At 39.3% G+C, this 26,170-nt stretch overlaps 2 protein-coding genes across 3 annotated transcripts in view; both read left to right on the top strand.

Moving 5' to 3' along the window:
- The first annotated feature begins 315 nt into the window (after positions 1-315).
- alp3 (alkaline phosphatase 3) lies at positions 316-20,233 on the top strand. Its single transcript, XM_016676631.1, has 11 exons — positions 316-645; positions 7,728-7,844; positions 8,070-8,185; positions 9,040-9,214; positions 12,020-12,192; positions 12,313-12,453; positions 13,211-13,280; positions 14,068-14,202; positions 16,102-16,293; positions 18,563-18,679; positions 19,748-20,233. Exons 1-11 carry the CDS (start codon positions 576-578, stop codon positions 20,044-20,046), a joined length of 1,605 nt encoding a protein of 534 aa, XP_016532117.1. The 5' UTR covers positions 316-575; the 3' UTR covers positions 20,047-20,233.
- Positions 20,234-25,458: 5,225 nt separating this feature from the next.
- fam131ab (family with sequence similarity 131 member Ab) overlaps positions 25,459-26,170 on the top strand; it is a 21,519-nt gene continuing 20,807 nt past the window's right edge. The window contains exon 1 of one of the 2 annotated variants that reach the window (XM_016676640.1): positions 25,459-26,115. The gene's annotated coding sequence lies outside the window, so the exon portion shown is untranslated. The remainder of the gene's footprint in view (positions 26,116-26,170) is intronic. The other variant, XM_007562573.2, reaches the window with a different exon arrangement.

Genomic DNA, 26,170 nt, shown 5'->3' with positions numbered 1-26,170 from the left:
TGAATTAAAACTGAAGCGCAGGTTTGCATCTGTTTCCAGGGCAGCTTTTAACTGTCTGTGTCAGAGATGAAGGAACTGGCACAACCAATCGAATAAAAGTACGACGGTCAATACGGGCTTTGTTCTCACCTTAATGTATTCATTTGAAAATAGATGGTTGAGGGCTTCCACCGTGCAGCCTCGTCCCGGTGGACTCTGCTTCTCACTTACATAACTTTATGGCTCGCTGCACTTTCTGTTAGATAGAATGCATTTATGATTGGAAAACACACACACAAGCACACACACACACACGCACACATGCGCATGCACACACACATGTTTTCCAGTGCTGTGTTCTGGGTTTGCTTTCAGGTCCTTGAACTTTAGCTCAGCATCATAAATAATGACCTTATAAACACTAAAACTAAAATTCATCCAGCAATTTGGTGTTCTCAGTCAGTGGTCACAGGCTGGAGAGATTTTATGAATTTATGGCATCCTGATAAAGACTACTGAGGAGAAGTAATCTATCAGTCACGGGGCTGATCTTCTGGAAGGCAGCAGTGGTTGATCTGCAGCTTGAGAAGTTGACCATGGAGTGGACAAGACTGGCCCTTGTTGCTCTGGTTCTGCTGGTAACACTGGGATCGTCAAGAGCCAAGGGTAAGACCAAGAAGATACGTTATTATTCAACTCTCTAATGTCTCTGATCAGATTTATGGCATCCGGATGTGTTTTCTCACCAGACTTTCTTTTCCTCGCATTTTGGCTACTCCACACACTCTTTACAGTTTTTTATAGATATCTTTCAGTTCTTTTCGAAACTGCCCTGAAAACTTATTAAAATATTAATTTGTTTACAACCTTTTCAGCTTCTCTTCAGTCTGCCGTTCCAAACATGGACAAGGGAACTCAGTTTCTTTCCTGTTCATACCTTCAGTGATTTAATAATGATCGTCCTTCAATGTTCATAGAAGACATAAGCCCTCTAAAAACTGGTTTCTGCATGGATATGGTCAGGAAGCCAAACAGAATTTGATGTAGGTCTTAAGTAGCATAAAAGACAAAAGAGACAGGTATATATGCTTTAAATCATTCTTTTGTTGCTAATTGTTAGCCTCAAAAATGGCAGCCTTGATTACAGTTTTCCAGCAGCTTTCCAGATCACAAACAACTTTAGGATGGGTAAAATCAAGCACTTGACAGTGCTTGATTCTCAGTGGCAGCCAGTTGGGCGTGAGTGTGTATGAGTGTATTGAGTGAGTGTATTCACAGTGAGACAGAAATGTTTGAAAAATGGCCTTATGACAAGATGTGCAGCAAGGAAAACATTTTTTGTCCAAGAAGAACATCAACAATTGTACAAAATTCTGCTGAAAGCAGTAGGAGTTTGGGACATTTGGCGTAAGAAAAGTGTTGCTATGAGTCCTGATACATGAAGCATTGTGACATAATTCAAGAACATGATCACGAATAAGAAATTGGATCAAAACTTTATCCAAGAGCAACTTCTACCAAAAACCCAGAGACAAATTTGGTGATGAATTGCAAAATATGTTGAGGCAAGATCAGTCGGATGAGCAGAACTCTGCAAACCTTCATCACCTTCAAGCACCAAGAACGGATCACCACAAGTCAGGATCTGACACCCAGAAAGAATAAACTGCAGAGATGATGGAGAAGAAGAGTCAATGCTGTAAATATTGACTCTTTGCATGAATTTGAAATATTTACTCAAAATCTTCAAAAAAGTATCAAGTTTAAATTTGAATTCATTAAAAAAGTGAAATACTGACATTGGACTGGCTCGCATTCTGGGCCAAGCTCTGCGTCACGCTCTGGATCTGTTTCTGGATTGCTAATACAACAACAACAACAACAAACAACAACAATAACATCCTGTATTTGGAGCAGAAATGATCATTTAAACTATTAATCATATTTAGAGATTCCACTTTAAAAATCATCCAGTCTTACATGAACTCATGTCTTGGTCCCGGTGAGAATGTTTTCATTCGGAGCAGTTTGCAGATGTGCAAAATAAACAGAACATTTCGGCAACATTCAAAAGTTCAGTAATTAGCTTTTTTTTTTTTGCAATTTTATTCTTCACAGTGTTTTTAAGGCTTAATTTGAATATTGAATGACAGACGATTCAATGATAGACTCATTCTCTTACCCTTCAGTGTCCCTCAGGTCCCACATTCCTTCTCATCCTTGGGAGATTTCACTGTTCCCTTCACAAGATTGCTTGAAGATGTTTTTAGCTTGGCAAACACAAAGCTGTATAAGAGCTTTGTCAGCATTCACTGTGCATGGCTGTGCCAAACTATTCACATCACACAGAGATGTAGGCAGGAGATAAGAGAGTGTGAGAGTGAGATGTGACAGCTGTTGCTACAAACGCACATGTTCAGGTCCCGGAGGATTTCTCTGCTCACGCTGATCTCCCTTACGTTTAAGTTTGACGTTTCTTCAAAGCATAACCTGTGCTGGAGCTGGTGGACATATTTTGCTCTAACAAACATTTTGAAAAATTTGATTGCCAAAATGTTTTGTTCTCTTTGGGAGAACCACAGAACAAAACCTGTTGGTACTTTATGTAGACTGAGGCACTGAAAGAAAATCGTAGCATTCTTTTCAAGCCACAAACCTTTTTTATCTCAGCTTTCCACTGACTTTGAAATGTTTCTGAAATATCCCTGTCAGCACTCAAAAAAAAAAAAAAAGCTTTAATAATAACATTTGCCCACGTATGTAAATTGTCCTGGTGCCATTAGTCTCATTTTGAAATTGCTAGATGAGAATGAATTACTTTAATATTGTTTCATGCAACTTTCTTCTGTGGTATAACTTCGATCACATCTCTAGGAATCAGAAAAGCCGTCCTAACTCCAGAATGCTGATCAGATGAATTTTTGTATAAACCACGAACTGTACAAATGCCTTCAGAGGAGAGTGAAACCTTTAAGCTATTATTGTCCTTTTTATACATAAGTCTCTTATTTTTCACAAATAAAAATAATAAATGCCTGGCATGCATTTATAATAAGTCCCATGTGAGTGAATACTTTACTAATAAAAATCTTCTAAGGTTTTGATCTATACTTTCCAGCCTCAAGTCCTTTACAGTCTCAGAGAGGTTTTCCTCAGGGCAGAGCTTATATGTAAACATAAGCTGCTATTAACTTTCAAAAAGTCCAGACTGAATCTCAGTTGTGTTATTTCTATTTATTTGTTTCTCCATAACGGTGCATAAAACCCTGAATGTGTGTTTATTTAAAAGAAAAGAAAAAAAAAGACTACTCTTTTCTCCCGGTTTCCTGAGGACACAGAATTATTTACCTACTTGGTCTTTGTGATGATTGATGTCGATTATTTCTCATCTTTCAGGGACTTGTGATGGTTACATTCTAAAACTTACAGTTGCATAATGTAACCCTCATGCGTGGAAAAATTACATAAAAATACCACGTTAAATATCAAAAAATGTCAATAATATTAGTCAGTTTCGTGTGCATGTTTTTCTTTCAGTTGAGGAGGAGAATCCTGAGTTCTGGAGGTCAAAGGCCAAGCAGACTCTACAGTCAGTCCTGGACAGAAAACTGAACACCAATGTTGCCAAGAACGTCATCCTTTTCCTTGGGGATGGTGAGTTACAAGAATCCCAGACATTTCCAGACTTGTCGCTAATTAACCCGTCTAAAACAGATGTGGCCACCACCATGAAGAATCAGTATTTTCCTTATTTTCTTCCCCCATTGTTTTCTTCTGCATCAGAACTTCTCTGATATTTAGAAACACACTGGAATATTGGTAGTGTGAATTATTTATTTCCTCTGGAATGCATGCAGACGTTTGTGCTGTGTGCCTCAGGAATGGGAATTACAACCTACACTGCTGCCCGAATCCTCAAAGGGCAGCTGCAGGACCAGACCGGAGAGGAGACAGTGATGACCATGGACACCTTCCCACATGTGGGGCTGGCTAAGGTTTGTACAGCACAGTAACATATGGAGATGTCCTGCTTTCTGAAGAAACTGTAAGTAAATGGAATGACGTTTTGAACTGTTTTGAACACAACTTCAAAAATGTCCCAGCAGCAGCAAAAATCTACAATGTTTTCTCATAGAAGCATTTTAAAAGAATAAATATACTCATATTATGTAACAGGAGACTTTAAATACAAATCTCATGGTCTCTCCTTGTAAATTACAGTTTTTCTCTATTGCTAGGCCACATGTGTCAGCTTCAAGACCCAGAGAACAAATCTGGCCTGCTTTGGCTTTTATGTGGCCCTCTGGACCCCAAATCATATCAATAAGTGCTTCCAGTTTTTCACAAATCTGCAAAATTCACACAAAATCCACTTTTTTTTCTGATTTCTGTATTTTCTCAAAATTGGTCAAAACTATTAAGTTTAAGAGATCGCTGCCTCAGCCTTACTTGATGTCAAGTAATAGTCGGTAAATGATACAGCGAGTAATAAGAAGTCACATTTAACATCATGCATTAGCGCAAATATCATAAAAATTCTTTACAAATATTTCTAAATTGGCACCAAAAAAATCTGCAAAACAATTACAAAATCCTGGAGGAGCAGCCATTTATTGACATTTTAACAGTTTAATTGGTTTTATCCATATATTCTGGCACAACCGGCCCTTTAAGAACATTCAAATTTCTGATATGGTCCAAAATGAAAATGAGTTTGACGCCCCTGTGCAAGATGAAACGTTTTGGTTTAAACGTTAAACATGAACACTGACTAATATCTAAATGGGGTTTACATGCAACCTCAGCATTCATCAGGACTACAGCTCATTGCGGTGTGTGTTTTGTGCAGACCTACAGTGTAGACTTCCAGATCCCAGACAGTGCAGCCACGGCCACGGCGTATTTGTGTGGAGTTAAAACCAACCTGAACACCATCGGAGTCAGTGCGGCGACTCGCAACGGTGTCTGCAGATCTCAGAAAGGGAATGAGGTCACCTCCATTCTGAAGTGGGCCAAAGATGCTGGTAAGGTCACCTTGTCCCTTCCAAGAACATAATTACCCCAGATTGTTCTTAGAAAATTAACCAAAATTGTATTTTTATAATTTGGAGGGTTAAGACAGAAGGGCGGGTTTACTGTGCCAATGCAGTTTTTCTAAGAAATATGATTTGTGTATTATACTTATCTAATCAGTGGATATTTGGCTGAAGCAGTTAATATTCAGTTACTGTAAAGTTACTACACTTACGTAACTGTTGTTCACAATTAGTTTGTTTTCTGTGGTTTTATTTGACTGCTGCTCTAGAGTTGTTGTTTTTTTTGTCTGGCACAACTGAAAGTGAACAACATATAAAATGATGGAAGACAATCTACTGATTGCAGGAATAATCCAGTGTCCATCTTCAACATTTCCTTAGGTTAAACTTCTCAAACAGTGCAACAAGTAGACATGTTCAGAGCTTGGAAATGACATCACTACATATGTGTGATTATCATAGAAAAAAAAAAAAAAGAAGAACTCAAGTTAAGACGCTAACCAGTTACATCACACATTACCAAAATGAGCTGCTTTGTAATAATACTAAAAGTCCCAAATACAATCATTTCTGCTGCAGCAACAGAAAACACAAGGTTGATGAAAGTGTTACAGTGAGCAATATGCTTATTATCATCTCCACTTATGAAAAAGTACAACGCTCTTGGCTACTCTCTTTTGTTTTATAACTTCAATACAGTCAAAGTGCTGTGTACTCCAGCTACCGCAAGGGGGAGCCGGACCCCACTTCGTGGTTCAATAATTGTATTCACATAAAATAACATCAAATTCTCTAAGCCTTCACAGCTTAAAGCACAATCTGTCCCCAGATTTCAAGCTTATGTTGAGAGAACAAATATTCCAACTTTGCTGACACAACAAAAATGACTCAATGTGACCTACATTGTTGCTTTTGAAGAAAACTTTAATAAATTAGGGCTCTGTCAGTGCAAGAACAAGCTAAAAAAAAGAGGAGTAGTTTCAATCACAGTTCCTTTAGCTGTTTTATCTTATGCACTGACATTTCTGTTGTGAACGGGGTAAAATAATATTCGGCTATGATACAATCTGATGTCAGACTCAGTATTTCTGCCCTTCTACATCTTTTCAAACGTTTAAAATAGCTTGAATTGGAAAAGCTCTAAAGATATTCAGAGCTTCACTATAATTAAGAATGAAGAAATGCGTATACATTAGGACAAAGTCTATTAAAAACAACAGAAACATACACATAAAAAATAGATAAGAGCTTTCAGAAGTAAAATGAAATCTTTGTGGAGGAAGCGGATTTGTGCCTTTGCACCAGAAAACCCCTCAGGTATGCGGCAAGCCTGGTTTACAGCTTAGCTCAGCTGTTTCTAATGTGCACTTTGACCCCGATTGAGTTCCAGGGTCTATACTGTGGTTTTGATACTCGGACGTTGCTACACCGATGTTATTCTTAGTCTTTGACCTGAAAAGGACTCTGCAGCACATCATTAAAACATCCTGCAGACAAGCCATGTTCCTCGTGAGACTTCATTTAGTTGTTGGGAAGGAACTTCTGCAGAGAAGCGCCCTTAGCTGTCCGAAGATAAATGTAGGTGTCACTGGCAACTCAAATATATGACAGCCTGTGGACCTGGCATCAGCTGGCATTACATGGCTTAGATCTGATGATTTAATAAAATCATCATCTGAGCAAAAATGCCATTCTTCCACAATAAGATGGGTTTATATGAAAACATTGAACTGAATAACATAAATATAGACTAATAAGACTTAATTATTTTCATTTAAAAACAAAATGCTGCTACGAAAATATTGTTTTTATGCCGATTTCTGATACACTTTGAGGAATAGGAAAGGGGAGTATTGGAAGTCTCTCTAGTCGTATTACCTTAACCAATGACACTGATTTCTAAATTAGCTTTGACTACTGATATCTTCACAGACATGTAGAGGTGACATTTCTTGAGCAATGAGACTTAACTGTCAGCTAAAATACACAAAAGTCAACAAGACATTTTAAAGTGTCAGATATAATTATAACCATAGTCAGAATAGCTTGAGGAAGAACTCTAATTTTGGCTATTTGTGGATTATTTCCCAATCCCTGAGTTGTAGAAAGTGTGACTATATAATAAACAATGGAATTAGTTTTTTTTAATCAATGCACTAATTGTAAATGGCAGATTTTGTCTGATGTCCTCCGTTAGTAGAAGGAAGCGTTGGTAGTAGTAGAAGTTGATCATTATGGGCTTCTCTATGTCCAGCTGATATTTAAAGCTCAAGGCAATATATCAAGGGTCAATATTGCGTTGCAATTCTTTTCATTTTAGGAAGCCTCCCTGCCAGCATGCCTAGGTGGGCCNAAGCTGCTATTAACTTTCAAAAAGTCCAGACTGAATCTCAGTTGTGTTATTTCTATTTATTTGTTTCTCCATAACGGTGCATAAAACCCTGAATGTGTGTTTATTTAAAAGAAAAGAAAAAAAAAGACTACTCTTTTCTCCCGGTTTCCTGAGGACCCAGAATTATTTACCTACTTGGTCTTTGTGATGATTGATGTCGATTATTTCTCATCTTTCAGGGACTTGTGATGGTTACATTCTAAAACTTACAGTTGCATAACGTAACCCTCATGCGTGGAAAAATTACATAAAAATACCACGTTAAATATCAAAAAATGTCAATAATATTAGTCAGTTTCGTGTGCATGTTTTTCTTTCAGTTGAGGAGGAGAACCCTGAGTTCTGGAGGTCAAAGGCCAAGCAGACTCTACAGTCAGTCCTGGACAGAAAACTGAACACCAATGTTGCCAAGAACGTCATCCTTTTCCTTGGGGATGGTGAGTTACAAGAATCCCAGACATTTCCAGACTTGTCGCTAATTAACTCGTCTAAAACAGATGTGGCCACCACCATGAAGAATCAGTATTTTCCTTATTTTCTTCCCCAATTGTTTTCTTCTGCATCAGAACTTCTCTGATATTTAGAAACACACTGGAATATTGGTAGTGTGAATTATTTATTTCCTCTGGAATGCATGCAGACGTTTGTGCTGTGTGCCTCAGGAATGGGAATTACAACCTACACTGCTGCCCGAATCCTCAAAGGGCAGCTGCAGGACCAGACCGGAGAGGAGACAGTGATGACCATGGACACCTTCCCACATGTGGGGCTGGCTAAGGTTTGTACAGCACAGTAACACATGGAGATGTCCTGCTTTCTGAAGAAACTGTAAGTAAATGGAATGACGTTTTGAACTGTTTTGAACACAACTTCAAAAATGTCCCAGCAGCAGCAAAAATCTACAATGTTTTCTCATAGAAGCATTTTAAAAGACTAAATATACTCATATTATGTAACAGGAGACTTTAAATACAAATCTCATGGTCTCTCCTTGTAAATTACAGTTTTTCTCTATTGCTAGGCCACATGTGTCAGCTTCAAGACCCAGAGAACAAATCTGGCCTGCTTTGGCTTTTATGTGGCCCTCTGGACCCCAAATCATATCAATAAGTGCTTCCAGTTTTTCACAAATCTGCAAAATTCACACAAAATCCACTTTTTTTTCTGATTTCTGTATTTTCTCAAAATTGGTCAAAACTATTAAGTTTAAGAGATTGTTGCCTCCGCCTTACTTGATGTCAAGTAATAGTCGGTAAATGATACAGCGAGTAATAAGAAGTCACATTTAACATCATGCATTAGCGCAAATATCATAAAAATTCTTTACAAATATTTCTAAATTGGCACCAAAAAAATCTGCAAAACAATTACAAAATCCTGGAGGAGCAGCCATTTATTGACATTTTAACAGTTTAATTGGTTTTATCCATATATTCTGGCACAACCGGCCCTTTAAGAACATTCAAATTTCTGATATGGTCCAAAATGAAAATGAGTTTGACGCCCCTGTGCAAGATGAAACGTTTTGGTTTAAACGTTAAACATGAACACTGACTAATATCTAAATGGGGTTTACATGCAACCTCAGCATTCATCAGGACTACAGCTCATTGCGGTGTGTGTTTTGTGCAGACCTACAGTGTAGACTTCCAGATCCCAGACAGTGCAGCCACGGCCACGGCGTATTTGTGTGGAGTTAAAACCAACCTGAACACCATCGGAGTCAGTGCGGCGACTCACAACGGTGTCTGCAGATCTCAGAAAGGGAATGAGGTCACCTCCATTCTGAAGTGGGCCAAAGATGCTGGTAAGGTCACCTTGTCCCTTCCAAGAACATAATTACCCCAGATTGTTCTTAGAAAATTAACCAAAATTGTATTTTTATAATTTGGAGGGTTAAGACAGAAGGGCGGGTTTACTGTGCCAATGCAGTTTTTCTAAGAAATATGATTTGTGTATTATACTTATCTAATCAGTGGATATTTGGCTGAAGCAGTTAATATTCAGTTACTGTAAAGTTACTACACTTACGTAACTGTTGTTCACAATTAGTTTGTTTTCTGTGGTTTTATTTGACTGCTGCTCTAGAGTTGTTGTTTTTTTTGTCTGGCACAACTGAAAGTGAACAACATATAAAATGATGGAAGACAATCTACTGATTGCAGGAATAATCCAGTGTCCATCTTCAACATTTCCTTAGGTTAAACTTCTCAAACAGTGCAACAAGTAGACATGTTCAGAGCTTGGAAATGACATCACTACATATGTGTGATTATCATAGAAAAAAAAAAAAAAGAAGAACTCAAGTTAAGACGCTAACCAGTTACATCACACATTACCAAAATGAGCTGCTTTGTAATAATACTAAAAGTCCCAAATACAATCATTTCTGCTGCAGCAACAGAAAACACAAGGTTGATGAAAGTGTTACAGTGAGCAATATGCTTATTATCATCTCCACTTATGAAAAAGTACAACGCTCTTGGCTACTCTCTTTTGTTTTATAACTTCAATACAGTCAAAGTGCTGTGTACTCCAGCTACCGCAAGGGGGAGCCGGACCCCACTTCGTGGTTCAATAATTGTATTCACATAAAATAACATCCAATTCTCTAAGCCTTCACAGCTTAAAGCACAATCTGTCCCCAGATTTCAAGCTTATGTTGAGAGAACAAATATTCCAACTTTGCTGACACAACAAAAATGACTCAATGTGACCTACATTGTTGCTTTTGAAGAAAACTTTAATAAATTAGGGCTCTGTCAGTGCAAGAACAAGCTAAAAAAAAGAGGAGTAGTTTCAATCACAGTTCCTTTAGCTGTTTTATCTTATGCACTGACATTTCTGTTGTGAACGGGGTAAAATAATATTCGGCTATGATACAATCTGATGTCAGACTCAGTATTTCTGCCCTTCTACATCTTTTCAAACGTTTAAAATAGCTTGAATTGGAAAAGCTCTAAAGATATTCAGAGCTTCACTATAATTAAGAATGAAGAAATGCGTATACATTAGGACAAAGTCTATTAAAAACAACAGAAACATACACATAAAAAATAGATAAGAGCTTTCAGAAGTAAAATGAAATCTTTGTGGAGGAAGCGGATTTGTGCCTTTGCACCAGAAAACCCCTCAGGTATGCGGCAAGCCTGGTTTACAGCTTAGCTCAGCTGTTTCTAATGTGCACTTTGACCCCGATTGAGTTCCAGGGTCTATACTGTGGTTTTAATACTCGGACGTTGCTACACCGATGTTATTCTTAGTCTTTGACCTGAAAAGGACTCTGCAGCACATCATTAAAACATCCTGCAGACAAGCCATGTTCCTCGTGAGACTTCATTTAGTTGTTGGGAAGGAACTTCTGCAGAGAAGCGCCCTTAGCTGTCCGAAGATAAATGTAGGTGTCACTGGCAACTCAAATATATGACAGCCTGTGGACCTGGCATCAGCTGGCATTACATGGCTTAGATCTGATGATTTAATAAAATCATCATCTGAGCAAAAATGCCATTCTTCCACAATAAGATGGGTTTATATGAAAACATTGAACTGAATAACATAAATATCCTAAGACTTAATTATTTTCATTTAAAAACAAAATGCTGCTACGAAAATATTGTTTTTATGCCGATTTCTGATACACTTTGAGGAATAGGAAAGGGGAGTATTGGAAGTCTCTCTAGTCGTATTACCTTAACCAATGACACTGATTTCTAAATTAGCTTTGACTACTGATATCTTCACAGACATGTAGAGGTGACATTTCTTGAGCAGTGAGACTTAACTGTCAGCTAAAATACACAAAAGTCAACAAGACATTTTAAAGTGTCAGATATAATTATAACCATAGTCAGAATAGCTTGAGGAAGAACTCTAATTTTGGCTATTTGTGGATTATTTCCCAATCCCTGAGTTGTTGAAAGTGTGACTATATAATAAACAATGGAATTAGTTTTTTTTAATCAATGCACTAATTGTAAATGGCAGATTTTGTCTGATGTCCTCCGTTAGTAGAAGGAAGAGTTGGTAGTAGTAGAAGTTGATCATTATGGGCTTCTCTATGTCCAGCTGATATTTAAAGCTCAAGGCAATATATCAAGGGTCAATATTGCGTTGCAATTCTTTTCATTTTAGGAAGCCTCCCTGCCAGCATGCCTAGGTGGGCCGCATGTGGGGAAAAGGAGGGCAGACCATATGGGTCCCATATGGGTTTGTCCGCGGGTTCCACGATGGCCCCACATGGGCTTGCCCATGTAGGGCCACAGCCCACATGGGCCCTACATGGGCCCTGTATGGTGGTGGCCCACATGGGTTTGTCCATTTAGGGCCCATGTAGGGCCCATGTGGGCTGTGGCCCTACATGGGCAAACCCATGTGGGGCCATCGTGGAACCCGCGGACAAACCCATATGTGACCCATATATCACCCCTCCTCTCCCCCACATGGGGCCCACCTAGGCATGCCATGTATTTTTTGACTGGGGATAGAAGTATTTAAACAGTTTTTAATCTTAACTCAAACTGGTATAAAATGTTTCTGCAGTTTTAGTAACATTCTACACTTAATCATTTTACTCAATTGCTCCATTAACACAATTGCATTAATTTTGCAGGTAAGTCTGTTGGTATTGTAACGACCACACGGGTGCAGCACGCCACCCCAGCAGCCGCCTACGCCCACAGTGCCAGCAGGTCGTGGTACAGCGATGCAGACTTGCCTGATGCGGCCAAGACGGACAACTGCACCGATATCGCATCGCAGCTGATCGAAAACATAGACATCGATGTATGTTATTTTGTGCCAGAAATCACAACTACGGACATTTTTAAAACAGATTCATTCTTTCAAAGTTTCAATGTGTAAAAACGTAAGCATTCACAATAATAATGTGTGTGTATTTCTCAGGTGATCATTGGTGGAGGCAGAAAGTACATGACACCGCGGGGCACCAAAGACCCAGAATACTCCTTGGATTTGTCTTCCTGGGGCACAAGAAGAGATGGACGAAACCTAATCCAGGAGTGGCAGAGCATGAAAACAGGAAAGGTAGACCTTTTGATAACTAGAGCTGACATGTAGATCAACTAATAAAACCCTCACATCAACAAAACACATCCATCTAACTCATCAAATTTTTGGAAAGGAACTCAAAAGGGGAAATATAATAATCCTTTCAATGACTAGGTATCTGCGACATTAACAACCATGCAGTGATTACAAAATAATGCTGATATGTGCAAGAAAGTCAGTCTTAAAATATATCTTCACGATAATTTTAAAGGTCCACTATTCAAAATCAAGTGACATATACAAACTGTATACTGCAACCAACATAACATAAAGCAACAAACTATGTGGAGTCAAGTGAGACCTGCAGGCTCTTCTGAAAACTTTGTTCAAAAATGACAAATGTGTTTTTCATCTTTTATGTAATTTGATCAGGGAGAGACAATCTGATCAAATTAAAATCAGCTTTGCTTTTTTTTGTTTTTTTTCCCAAAATAATACATTTGAATTTTCTCCTGGATGGGATCATTTTGTAAATGTGATGTTTTTGAAGACCAGAACTAAAAGTGTTGTTTGTTTTTAAGAGCAAAAACTCACTTGACCTGACTTCAAACCCCAAAGCTATCTGTAGCTTTTAGAGGAGATCTGACAGTGAAAATTACACAGAAGATTTTCAGCTGTGTTAAATTGAACTGCATTAAATAGATGTCTATAAAACAGAATGATCAAAAAGCTCACCTGTCTACGCAACTGATTTTTCTTTACAGTGTTAAGTTTCTTGGTCTGTGTGTCCCAGGTAGCCCACTATGTGTGGAATAAAACCGATTTTGATGCTGTTGACCCTGAAGCCACCGACTACCTCATGGGTAATTCTTCCCCCCCCCACATTTCCATTCACTTTTGACTTATTACACGTTTCTCTCTTTGTGCAGACCCAACTTTCATGTTGAAAGCATCTCATTTTGGTCCTGATGTCTTTGGGTTTCAATGGACTCCTTTCATTTCCTACTGGCGGTGCCAGTCCTGAATACTCATAAACTCAACTCATCTACAGATGTTTTTAAGAACAAGCTACATTAAATTTCAGTTTATAGTTATGGGGAAATATAAAAATGATCACAGCTGCTTCTGTAGTTTTCTGAGACAGTGTTAATATTTGATTGTGTAACACAGAACAGGGATTGCTTTAACCAAAAGGTATTTAGATTTTCCCCCCCATTTAGACTGGTATTGTGAAAAGCAGTCAAAAACCCTCCTCATGAACATATATGCATATTTTTTTTTTATAATGTAAAACATTATCCCATTGTTTGTTTTTCTTCCCTTATAAATTGTGTTTCAACTCAAATTAAGAGAATAATCTACCTTTGTAGTCACACTCCTGACTTTGGGACATTAGTTAATCAAATATAAATAAATGAAGCAAATGTTAAAATATGCCTATTTTTTTAATAAAGTTTCTGCTTATCAACAGATGATATAATTTAAAATCATGAAAACACGAGGAAAGCTCTGCATTAACAGCTTTATTAAGTTATTTTCTAATATGTTCATATTTGTTTGAAAACAATAGTAGTGGGATGAAAACCGTGGCGCTCGGCCTCATCTCAGGCTAAACTGGAAATGTGTAATTCTGATGCTGTCTCTTCACAGCTCTGTTTGAACCCGGGGATCTGCGTTATGAGGTGGAGAGGGATCCAAGCACTGATCCGTCTCTTGTTGAGACCACAGAAAAAGCAATCCGGATCCTGCAGAAAAACCCAAGAGGCTTCTTCCTGCTCGTGGAGGGTAAGAGGCAATGGCTTACAAGTTGTGGTGAATCTTGCGCAAATAATTCCCTTTTTTTTTTTTTGGTCCCAAATACACTTTTTCTCAGATTTACAAATTGTTTAAAGAGTTAATATTTTATAAAAACAACTTTTTTGAGCTTTACATCATGTTATAATGTTATTCCCTCATCAGAAACATACCTGGAATGCCACTTTGATTCTTTCATCCATCTTCGAGAAATCCTTGAATCTTATTGAATAGGGGCGCCCAAACGCTTGCTCTCAGAAAGTGTCGCCGTCTTACCCAAAGCTGCTTGGATCTGCAGTCTCCGCTGAGCTTCCGCCTTACAGAGCACCCTTCTCCCATCACCCCCCACTCACTCCTACAAACTAGCTGCAGCAGCAATTGGCAAACACCTGATGGAACTGCAAATCTGCGAGCTTATAATATGAATTACTTCTCAGTCTAAAATTCATAAAAACGATTGTTAACGGCTATTGGAGAAAGGTTTTGTTTTGATGACATGCTGAAAGGGGAGTGTTAGAAAGAAAAGGAGCTTCTTAAAGAGACGGAGGCCCAATTTCACAGTGTTAATTTGATTGCAAAGTCAAAATTCCTTTATATATCCAGCATTTTATAACAACTGAAGGTAACATAGTTACTATCAAATGGCAGATTGTGAATGAAAAATTCATAATTCTGCCCCTTTAAAGGTTTTAGGAATTACAGTAAATTATTTTATTTCTTTTATTTATTTATTTATTTTTTTACCACCAATCTTGGGGGGGTTTAGGACAATCCTCATGCCATCAGCTTCATCTCCATCTTCCACAATGCATCATTTCAGAGGACAATGTACCCGCAGTAGATCTGGTGGCTTGACATTGATTCTGGCCGCAGCTCAATGAGTTTGCTGCAGCGTGTGCTGTAGTGGGGTGGGGGGCGGCGTGGAGGCGCTGATGTGTTTCTGTTCCACTCGGCTGCTGCGCTGGCCTCCTCATCCATCTCTCCTTTAAACTGAGGCAGCTGCCTGGGGATGCCTCGCTTCGACCGAGTGTCTTCACAATGACTCAAAAATAACGGGCAAATGTAGAAATAGAAGCAGGCATATGGTGCATCCAGTCACTGACAGCTCCCGGAGATCTCAACTTCTCACCTGGCCTATGCTTCTCTTTCCAACATAAAGTGAAGCATTCGTACCCTTGAAGTTTTTGTTTGTTTGTTTGTTTTCACTTGACATGTTACATCCACAAACTTCCCTGTATTTTGGGTTGGGTTTTATGTGATCTTATTGTGTGATCAGAATGAAAATGAGTCATGTTTTTCTTTTATTGACAATTTTAGTTTTGACAAATAAAAAGGTCGAGCATGTGGCACACATTTATATTAGACTTTCAAAGGTCACTGGGGATAGCTTAGGCTTCTTACGAGAGTATTATTGTTATTTAAAAAGCCATTTCTCAAACAATTAATTATAAATGTCCTTTGAAGAAGCTTAAACTCCAGGAATCTGGTTCATTTTGAAGGATTGAACCGTGTCTCATTTCAGCCGCTACCCAACCTAGCCTTCAGCTTCCAAAAAGAAAGAAAAAGAAAAACACAAGTTATGCTGTGACCAAATTCAAAATACCACACCTTGCCTCACAATTTTTGAATGAAGATTTAAGGAAATATGCTTTGTCTTTACATGCTGGTGAGATTACAATGATATTGTATAACTAACTGTTTCTCTTTTTCATGATTAGTTTTTTAGAGTCAAGCATTAAGATCAGAACTGTAAACCAAGGCAAAGTAGAAAGCTCAGCTAAAAACAAGCCATTTATTTTTATGTTTAGCACTTGCATTAGCTTTTTCATTGCCTTTTTCCCCTCTACATGAAGCTTCCCCTGTGAGCCTCCTTGTCATACGTGTGTCCAGGGGGGAGAATCGACCAGGCCCACCACGCCGGCCGGGCCTACATGGCCCTCCACGAGGCTGTTGCTTTCGACAACGCCATCGCCAAGGGCCTCGAACTCACAAAAGAGGACGAAACTCTCACTGTAGTGACGGCCGACCACTCCCACCCTTTGACCTTCAACGGATTCCCCTTTCGAGGGCAGAGCATTCTGGGTAATTTCAGCTTGAATTTTGTCTGCAGGTTTAGGTTTAAACTTTTGCTTTGAAGTTTGAGTCTGCAGAGGCCTTTGCTTCTCTTTTCCCACTCACGCGCGTCTCTTCCCATTCATTTGGCCCTTCCAGGTGTCTGTGTTTGTGTGCACAAGCACCTGCTTCCTCACAGCTTCAGAGCGCTTCAGCCACCAGCAGCTTGACATTTCTTCTGCTTTCTCTCTCCTGCAATTACAGTCTAGGTAAACACATAGCTGGCAGCCTCTCTCCTCCTCTCCTTTCTATTTCAGTCACTTCCCGTCTCTTCATCCGTCCTCTCTACCTGTCTGCAAGCATCGACCACAGTGCCTCCCTGTTTCTCACCTTCCCCTGATAGAGAGTCTTCCTACCTTCCTCACATGCTGTTAACATCTTTACCATCAGCTCTCAGCACTCAGTGGTCTCTCCTCTTCTTGCTGCTTACAGGGAGATAATGCCACACAACAGAAGAGAAGATCCCATCGCATTATACAGCTGGGAAACCTAAAAATCTTAAATTGATAAAACAAACAAATTACAACTAGTATTGATGTATTACCACCAGATTCATTATTTGGTAAATGAACAGCCAAATTAATAAATTGGATTTAAATGTATAGAAGAAATAAATAAATTCATAAATGGACATTGCATAATTACATACAAACAAAATCATACCAATGACACAAACAATCTCCCCAAGCATTAGCATGTCAAAAGATGTCAAACTCACCATAACAATAAATACATAATTAATTAATTAATTAATTAATTAATTAATTAATTAATTAATTAAATAAATAAATAAATGTGTTAATGGCAGTTTAGCTGAATTGTTAAGGATCCTTAAAGCATTAACAGAAAATGATCAGTAGTAATGTTTCAGGATCTTCAATTGTTTTATACACAAACTTATCAAAAATATGTTAATTCCACTTTGGAGTTCGATTCCACAACCATGGAGGTGGTAAAACAAACAAACAAGGGACATGAAAACAAATCCTAGTTGTAAAATTAACAACCCTTGATAAAAAAAAAAAAAAAAAAAAGTTGTAAAATTAACAACCCTTGATAAAAAAAAAAACAATCCAAACAGCCTGAATGCCAAGCAACTCACTGCTGAATTTAATAATCCCTTATCAAGTTTTCATAGAGTTTTGTAGTGTGAACGGCGACATCTCTACTTCAGCCACAATCACAACCAGCACTTTGACTACAGCATCTTACGACCATGTTACTTTCCTCAAAGATGCTTGAGATGTTGATAAATAAACTGGTCAAGAGAAATCCCTCCCTAGACCTTCTATCTTCCATTTAAAATTTTTTTGTAGCAAGGGGTCATTCACCACATGGTGAACTCTGGGCTGAGTAAAGAAAGTTTTTAAATCCCTGGCTGAGGGACAGTTTACTTAGTCTTCTAGCTACTCCTCTCACATCTGCTCTACTGCCTTTTCTATGATGCTTTAGCTATAGGTGGCTTTTATATTCTGCATTGTTGCTTGACCTATTTTTTTTGTTTTTGTTTTTGTTTCCTTAAATATCTCTCATATTTGGACATAAGCTTCAAGCTCAAGTAGAGGTGAAAATGTGATGCTGTAAAACTAGTGGTATAGGTTCCTGTTTATTCCACCTTTCCTGGTTCTACAAAGCTTCTTATTGTGTGTTTTTGTTTTATTCACCTGTACTCCTCTTACTTTTATATAACTCCACGGAGCTGTAAGCGCTTGCTTTTCTGTCTTGTTTGAATCACAGCGAAACTTTTTGCACCTGAAGTGAAGTTTCAAGACGTTTCCAACAAAAATCCTCGGCCCAGCACTGATATTTTGAGGATTTGCTGGAGCAAAGTCTTCCCTTTTAAAATATGCTTCCCACAATAATATCGATATCAGCCTTCCATGCTTTTATTGACTGACCTGCTGTTGTGTGGTTGTTTCAAACAGTTTCCAGCTTTCAGCTACCTCTGTCCTGCCCTCTTCCCTCCCTCTCCCTCCTCCTCTTTCCTCTCCCAGCGGTGCAGCAGTGATTAATGATACTGTGAAACTCTAAGCTCTCCATCAGCAGGGAAACTCGCCAGGCTAATGGCTCATCTGGAGAGAAACACCAAGATACTCAACAAGCTTGAGACCTTCTGCAGCGCCCTGGGGATCCGCAAAGCCCTCCTTCCATTGTGCTTGTGTGTTTTCATAACCGCTGTGTGTGCATGTGGAAACAACACAGAAAAGTGTATATTCAGGCTTATTGTCGTGTTTTCCAGGTAAATCTCCTCTGTGGGGCACAGACTTTTTACCCTACACCACGCTGATGTACGGCAACGGACCAGGTCACAAAATCATTAACGGCAAGCGCCCTGACATTCGAAATGTCACCACCAGTAAGACTCACTCACTATTTATAGAGCAGTTGGATTCTAATTACAGAATTTAGCCACACTAAACAGGATTATGTAAAACTACAGTTCTTTGTAAACATCTGCATCTTTATTTTGTGTCATTATAACAAGGTTTGATGTGTTTTATGGAGAATTTTACAAAAGGACAGCAAGAAATAGTGCATAATTGTGAAGTGGAAAATAATACATCACTTAACACACAGTCTCAATTTCAATGAAGTTGGGATTAAGGCTGTACGGTATATTTTTGTACCAACATTTACCCAATATTTACTGTATTGTATCAATATTTCTACAGGAAATATTGGTACAACCATGTACCAATATTTCCTGTAGAAATATTGGTACAAATATTTCACATTTTACAGCACAATATATTTTTATTTAGGTTTTATTCAGATTTTATGTAACAAACCAACCCTGACTTAACATAGTTTAAGTCAGAATACCATGAATTGCAAATCTTGTTCAGCCTATTATGTTCAGTTGCCAAAGTACTCTACAAAGACAACATATTTAATGTCCAAATGGACAAACTTTATTGTGGTTTAGCATTTCGAATTTGATGTCTGCAACAAGTTCAAAAAAAGTTGGAATTTTACATCAGACTAATATAATACTATTTAAAATCAGAAATATGAATAAAAAGTGTGTTTTTTACAAGCGTAAAGGTTATTATTTCAGAAGATACATTTAATCTGACAAACAGTACTCATCTAACTACACTTTCAAATGTATTGGCTATTACTGTAGGTTTTGTTTTGGTAAAATAGTAAACTTTTACAATCAAGTTTTTGACCCAGGTGGTTGGTTGTCTGCAGTTTTTCAAGAAAATCCTCTTTGGCCTTCTTTTTTCTCTCCCTCTTTCTCTGTGCCGTTCTGAATACTTAATGGCTGCAGCCGTTTTGACGGTGGATGTTAGAAACCCAGAAGAATTTTGAAAGGAAAACCATGTGATAAGTCAAACTTGATCAGTGTGCAGGCAGAGAATTCAGCTGTTTTCCTGCAGGTTGGACATGTTCATCCTCTGTACGTTTTTTTCTTTTGCAGATGATAAAAACTACGTCCAGCTCTCTGCCGCCCCCGTAGACTCGACCACCCACAGCGGGGAGGATGTGGCGGTGCTGGCCCGTGGACCCATGGCTCACCTCTTCAGCGGAGTCCAGGAGCAAAATTACATTGCCCACGCTATGGGCTATGCTGCCTGCGTGGGGGCCGACCTGAGGCACTGCAATGGGGGGACCATATCACCTGTGAACCCCAGCAACAGATCTGTGGCAGTTCAGACCTCATCAGCTCTGCTCAGCAGCCTCCTCGGTTTGCTGCTGGCCCTAACCGTGATCATGTAAGGACCCCTGCCCAGGTGAAGCAGGGGGCTCTTACACCAGCGTAGCTTCAGGATTGTTGCTGCCAGCAAAGCATTTTGATCAGAAAGACAGAATAAGATGGTGATAAAATTTGCTTTGTTAATTTATTGGCTGCTAAAGAACTTGCTGCATCCCTATTTTTCACTAATAAAATAATTTATGACTACAACGTTGATATGATTAATGATCCATTATGCAAACACAACATTTTACTCACATCAATAGCTTTACCTGACTTCATCAGGTAAAGCAATTATATTATTCAGAATTCCAACATCAGAAGTAAAAAAAAAATATTAATACTTTCCAGCTCTCGGCTAGCACAGGGAACCTTCTTCTTATAACTTCTGCCTCCCTGTCCGAGGAGGTTAGACCTCTACTGCCTCCACTGACCGGCCTGGGCGGCTCTGAGGCATGAGAGCAGGCAACAGGAGTCTGTCCTTCAAACTTCACCATGGCATGTATGGCATGAATCTAGGAGCTAAATATCCAATTTTGAGCTTAAAATTTAGTTTGTAACCTAAATATTGAGCTTGCTCACCAAATATTTTGGTTAGAGCCAGGGCTGGGCAATAAATCAATAACAGTATCACGATAGACACATGAGCAATATCAATAAACAAATACGTTTGAGAGAAGTTTCAATAGTTTCACTGAACTCTGATCCAGAACTACACAGCATTCTGGGGGATGTAGGAAGAGGAAAGGCATTAGCTGCTCAACTTCTCACAGTGAGCTAAGCAAGGTGGGTGACATTGACTAACCCACTCATTTTTGGTTACCCGGCAACAATTTGTTTAGTAAGTTGCACGGCAACAGGTTTTGCCACCTACAATAAACAATAAAGAAAAAACAGCAGCGTGGCATAAAAAGGAGAAAATCAGCACAACAGCTCCAGATGACCTGTTACAGGAACAGGTGAGGTTGTATCAACAGTTTGGCAGCATTTCAGAAATTTAAAACAACATAAACAAATCAATAATGATTTCCACTGATATGAAATGCTTATTTTGCGGTGCACTTTGCAGCCATATTGTCCAGCTAAACAGCATTAGAGTTAAATATTTACAGTTTGCTAGATAATTAAGTAATTAATTTGAAACTGTGACATGAGTAACATGGTGAAAATGCTAAGAGACAGTCATCTAAACATGAGTGGGAGTGCTTGCATGAATTTGAGAATGCATGAATACTTCCTGTAATGTAGATTTATTTCATATAAACTACATCTGTGTTACTAAATGTTTTATAGATGTGATAAAAATGTACTTAGAATCAGTAAGTAGTAGGATTTCTGTTGCAGTACGTGTAATTTTCCAACCTGTGATGCAACAGGCGACCAAGAATCACTCCTCTTAGCTTTGATCCCTTCCTCCAATATCCGCTGTGCTAATTAAGGTTTGAGGCGGCGTGCTTTCATGATATCACTACTGCAGCCCATTAATAATGCAAAAATATTTAAAGTCCGTCTATTTTTATCTGTGACAGATTGTGGTAATTATTCTGGACATCTGGTAGGGATTGGAGTTTGTTAAGCCTGATTTGGACCCTGTGCTCATTTAGCCTGGCCAGAGGCCCTCATCGTGTTTGTTTCAGATCTTCGTCTTTTACACCGGGGCTCAATCAGATATGAGATGGTGGAGGAAAGCATCAGAGACATTTTTAATGATGTGTAAATGCCAAAGGAGAGAAAAACAATGTATGTTAAGAAACAACAACAAAGCAAATTATTTTAGAAATGAACCGGACTTCACATTCAACGTTAGTAAGTAAAATGTATGTGCAGTAAGTCTTCGTCTTCGTCTACTTTTCTTTATTTTCCTGCTTATTCATCTTTCTTATGGTTGAACTCTGAATGAGCAACATTCCTCTCAGACAAAACTTCAGCCTCTCTCACCAGATTTAATCTACTTCTCAAATCTATAATAGCATCTTCTCTGAATTTTGGTCTCATAAAAATCCAAACATTAATTAGAAGTTTGTTCTTATCTCCAGCGATGAGAGCCTGAAGGTTTGGAACAGATTACTTATTTGGTCTCCAGCAGGAGCCGTGTCATTTCATCTCTGCCCTCTACGATCCCGTTAAGCCCCAAATTAATTGGGTTTAAAGTGATCTTTTAGCTTTACCAACATGTTTCTTCTGGCTGGAGGTAAAATGAATGTTTTGGAGTGCTCCGGTCATGACGGAGCTAAAAATTGGGGTGATGGCATGGAGTCCTCCTATCCTCAAAAACTTAGAGCTCATCACCAAAAATGCACCTTTTAAAAACAATTGGAAGCATAATAAAAAAAGTCAAAGACAAAACAAGTAGGCATAAAATGCAGTTTTTAAATGAAGATGTGACCCACTCATCTTTGCAGAATTGTCGTAATTCAACCACAGTGGAAGGTTTTTGAACATGTCTAATTTCACCAGAAATACATTATAAAGATTGATCGTAAAATCTCTTCACACCCACATTTAGAATTCAGACATTTTTCTGTCTAAAGCCAGTGCATAACATCTCTAATGCTTTAGTGCTTCATGCAAACATTTACTTCCCTTTCTAAAAAAAAAAAAAAAATCTAATAAAACTAGAAATTAGAAAACTCTAGAAAAGTAAGGACATAAACACCAAAAGACTTGCGGTGAAATTGCAGTGAAAGGTGATTCTATAAAATATTGAGTAAGGGTGGCTGAATGCAGACACACGCCACACTTTTCAGATTTTGAATTGCAAATAAATGTTAAGAAGCCACGTTCATTTTTCTTCAAGTAAACAATTGTGTGCTACTTGGTTGGTTTATTACATAAAATACCAGTTAAAAGTAGGTGGCTTATTGTAATGCACAACGCCCGATTTAAATGCATCTAAAATGAAAATCAGGATGTCTACTCACTGACTGTTTACAGCTTGCTGATCTGTCTTTAATATGTTTCCTGACTTTCAGTAAAGTGGATCATGACATCACTTCCCTCTCTAGCAAGAAGCAGGACAGGAAATAAGTAGCTGCTCTGTAATTAACCGCAAAGGCTTCTGATAATCACATCTTCCACATGTTCTGCTCTTCGCTCTGCAGCCACACGCTGTGCAGCGCCACATGCTTTCTCTCCCCGAACTCCCACGGGCTCCATCAGTTGGTAAGTACCGTGGCTGCCCTGCCGGTGGCGCTGCAGCATCGGGTAAATGCCACGAACGGGGGAGCTTAGAGGACCTCAGTGGGCTCAGGCTCTTTTTGCCGCAGCTTGGGATGTGTTATGAAATCACGGCTGAGTGCGCGCAGCAGCAGGAGAGTGGGTGCTGAAGATCCCCATCCTGTAGAATGTAAAATGAGAAGGGCAACATGTCTGACTGACAGTCACACATAACACAGCTCAGATCTAATGTCCCCTTTTTGTGTTTACTGTGATGAAGGCTGGTAGTATTTTCTTTTTCCAGCTTTACTTCCTCATCTCTGCACACTGCGCATTTACGCACAAAATCCTCCGGGATTTGGATGTTGTTATTGTTGTTTTCCCACTTAAACTTGAATATCTATTTTCTCTAAAGTTAAGCCCATAAAGAAGAAAAACTGAAATAAATGCTTCTCACATAAAATACTGAATACCCGTTAAAGTTACTGAAACAAGTAACATCCCCCACTCCCAAAACTTCACGCAGCTCTGCAGAGGCGCGGATTTCCTGCACCTCCATACGTGGTTGAAGTCCTACTTTCTATAAACGGCATCGGATTTGTGAAATATCAATAATATCTAGTGGAAGCGCTGAAACATGGGGGCATTTGGGCTTTTGTAAATCCGAATAGGCACCACTGAGCACCCACTCAAAGAGCGTTACGCGATCCTGTTTCGGAGGGGAGAGCTGAGCGGATCTGTGCTCCAGGAGATGTAGCGGTGCAGCGAGGAGCCCGCCTCGTCGGTCAGCAGCTCTGCGAGGCTATCTTTAGAGCCCTGGTGGGCGCGAGGAAATACGGATGGAGGAAGGAGGAAGATTTCCATCAGCCCCAAGAAAACTTTGCGTTATTTACAAATGGGTCAACCTACAGACAGTCACTCATTTCGGTCTTGTAAAGAACGACGGGATGAAACAAATAGTTGTAAGGTGAAAAGAAAGTGATACATGATTTTCAAAAATGTTACTAAATTAAAATCTGAAAAGTGAGGAGTGCTTACCGTTTACTCTTCTGTGGTAACTTATTAGTAAACAGGTTCCACCTGTGTGTGATTTAATGTCAGTATAAATACAGCAGTTCAGTGATGGGTTCAGACGTTCACACAGGTCAAGGAGAAAGTTGAGAGGAAGTTCAAAAAACACCAACGTTACTGCGAAACGTGGCGGCATCGTGATGTGGGCCTGTAGTGGCGACGGAAGACGTAAGACAGGGAGGTTAACCTTCAAGCAACAATTCAGCTCTAAACATACAGCTGCAATGATTTAGTTCAATGCGTTCAAGTGTAAAACGTTCACTACACAACACTGCCGTGTTTTTAAACTACATATCTCAATCAAACAAATTGAGTTTTGTGGTTGTAACATCAAACAACGCCTGCAGAGTACCTTATTGTAGAGGTGGAGGGATAGATCCAAAATATTGACAATATCGACATCAAGCCGGAATTATTATTGGATCGATATTAGCGTGGTAAGATCAATGATGTAGTTTCAGGTTCCATCTTGAATGTTTTTGTATTGCAGTTTCTCAAACCTAACTGAAAAAAAAAAAGATTAAAGTGCTTCATTTTGAAAAAAAGAAAAAAAAATGCTCACATGTTTGTTGTGCTATTATGTTGTTTCTGTTCTTCATATTAATGTTAAAGTACATCGTAGGCACCTGAACTTTGTCTAAATTCTGTTATAGGCTTCAACAAAATGACTCAAAGGGAAAACCACCAAAAAATCAAAAGCTCAAAAGTTTAATGATGTATCAAATTTAAATAATAAAAAGTATTAGTATCAGTATTAGTATCAGTATTAGTATCAGTATTAGTATCAGATTCTGGTCCTGTATTTACTTGGTATCAGATCGATACCTAAACATGCAGCACCATTCACTTCTGCCTCGTAGAGAGGAGTTTTTTGTTGTAATGAGCCTAGTTAATACATAATGAGATCATATGGGCCATGAAATGGGGTTGTGCTGTTCTACATTGCTCGCATGCGGTTCATGCTCGCTTTGCTTGCTTGTGGTTCATCATATTGCCTCCCTGCCCCCAAGGGGCTCAAAAAAACGTGAGCTTGTAAAGGAATATTAGAGATTGACAAGAAAAGTCAATCTCCGTTGATTTCAATGTAGAAATGATCAGGGTCTCGATTTGATGACATCTGCTTTCCTCTTGTCTACATCAGAGTTGCTGAAACACAGCCCTCCTTTGTCATGTCATGATGTCAGCTGGTGTAAACACGGTCAGGAAATGCAATCCTAAATGAAGAACCAGCTCCTCCTCTGCGTGCACCCACAACTCCGCCCTCATGTGACTCCAGCCAATCCCGTCTCATTCCGCTCCTACACAGCAAGAAAAAAGCACATTCAGAGGGCGGAAAGTCGGCGCAAGCGGTATAAGAGCGGGATAAGCATGGATTGTTTTTCTATCAACGTGTCGACTCTTCACTCCCTGACCAGAGACAGTGGACCCATGTCCAAAATGTGGCGTGGATTCGACAGAGAGCAAGGGAGAGTGGGGAGAAAACCCCATTAACACCGGACGCGCGTGCGCACACACACACACACACACACACACACACACACACACACACACACACACACACACACGCACAGAAACAGCACTGCAGCTCAGCTCAGGTCGGGGCAGAAACCTTAACTGCTGCCTGCAGAGAAGAGCGCTGTCCCTCCGCTGTGGTGCTGAACGTTGCGACGCAGGACTGAGATCCAAAGGGAGACAAGAGGTTTTAGAAGAGCCGCAGAAAACTTTATTTTTATGGATTTAGAAGAAACAAGCTGAGCAGAAGTGATGGCCAGACCCCCCTCCAGTCCGACAGGCTTCAGTCCGGCGGTGTGAGCACAGCGGCGCAACCCAGCGGAGGACAGGGACGGAGGCTTTCCATCTGTGAGGTAAGCTCTGCGTCTCTTTACACGTTGATGATTGCGGGAAGAAATGTAATAGATT

This window comes from Poecilia formosa, unplaced genomic scaffold, assembly GCF_000485575.1.
Source record: "Poecilia formosa unplaced genomic scaffold, Poecilia_formosa-5.1.2 Scaffold138, whole genome shotgun sequence".
Lineage (NCBI taxonomy): Eukaryota > Metazoa > Chordata > Actinopteri > Cyprinodontiformes > Poeciliidae > Poecilia > Poecilia formosa.
Note: the sequence above shows the minus strand (reverse complement) of the source record. Positions and strands in the feature narration are given on the sequence as shown.

Excerpts from the sequence above, each read along its gene's own strand:
- alp3 (XM_016676631.1), top strand. The coding sequence starts at position 576 with ATGGAGTGGACAAGACTGGCCCTTGTTGCTCTGGTTCTGCTGGTAACA. Across the intron at positions 646-7,727 it reads GGGATCGTCAAGAGCCAAGG|TTGAGGAGGAGAACCCTGAG; the intron begins GTAAGACCAAGA and ends TTTTTCTTTCAG. Across the intron at positions 12,454-13,210 it reads AGAGCATGAAAACAGGAAAG|GTAGCCCACTATGTGTGGAA; the intron begins GTAGACCTTTTG and ends TGTGTGTCCCAG.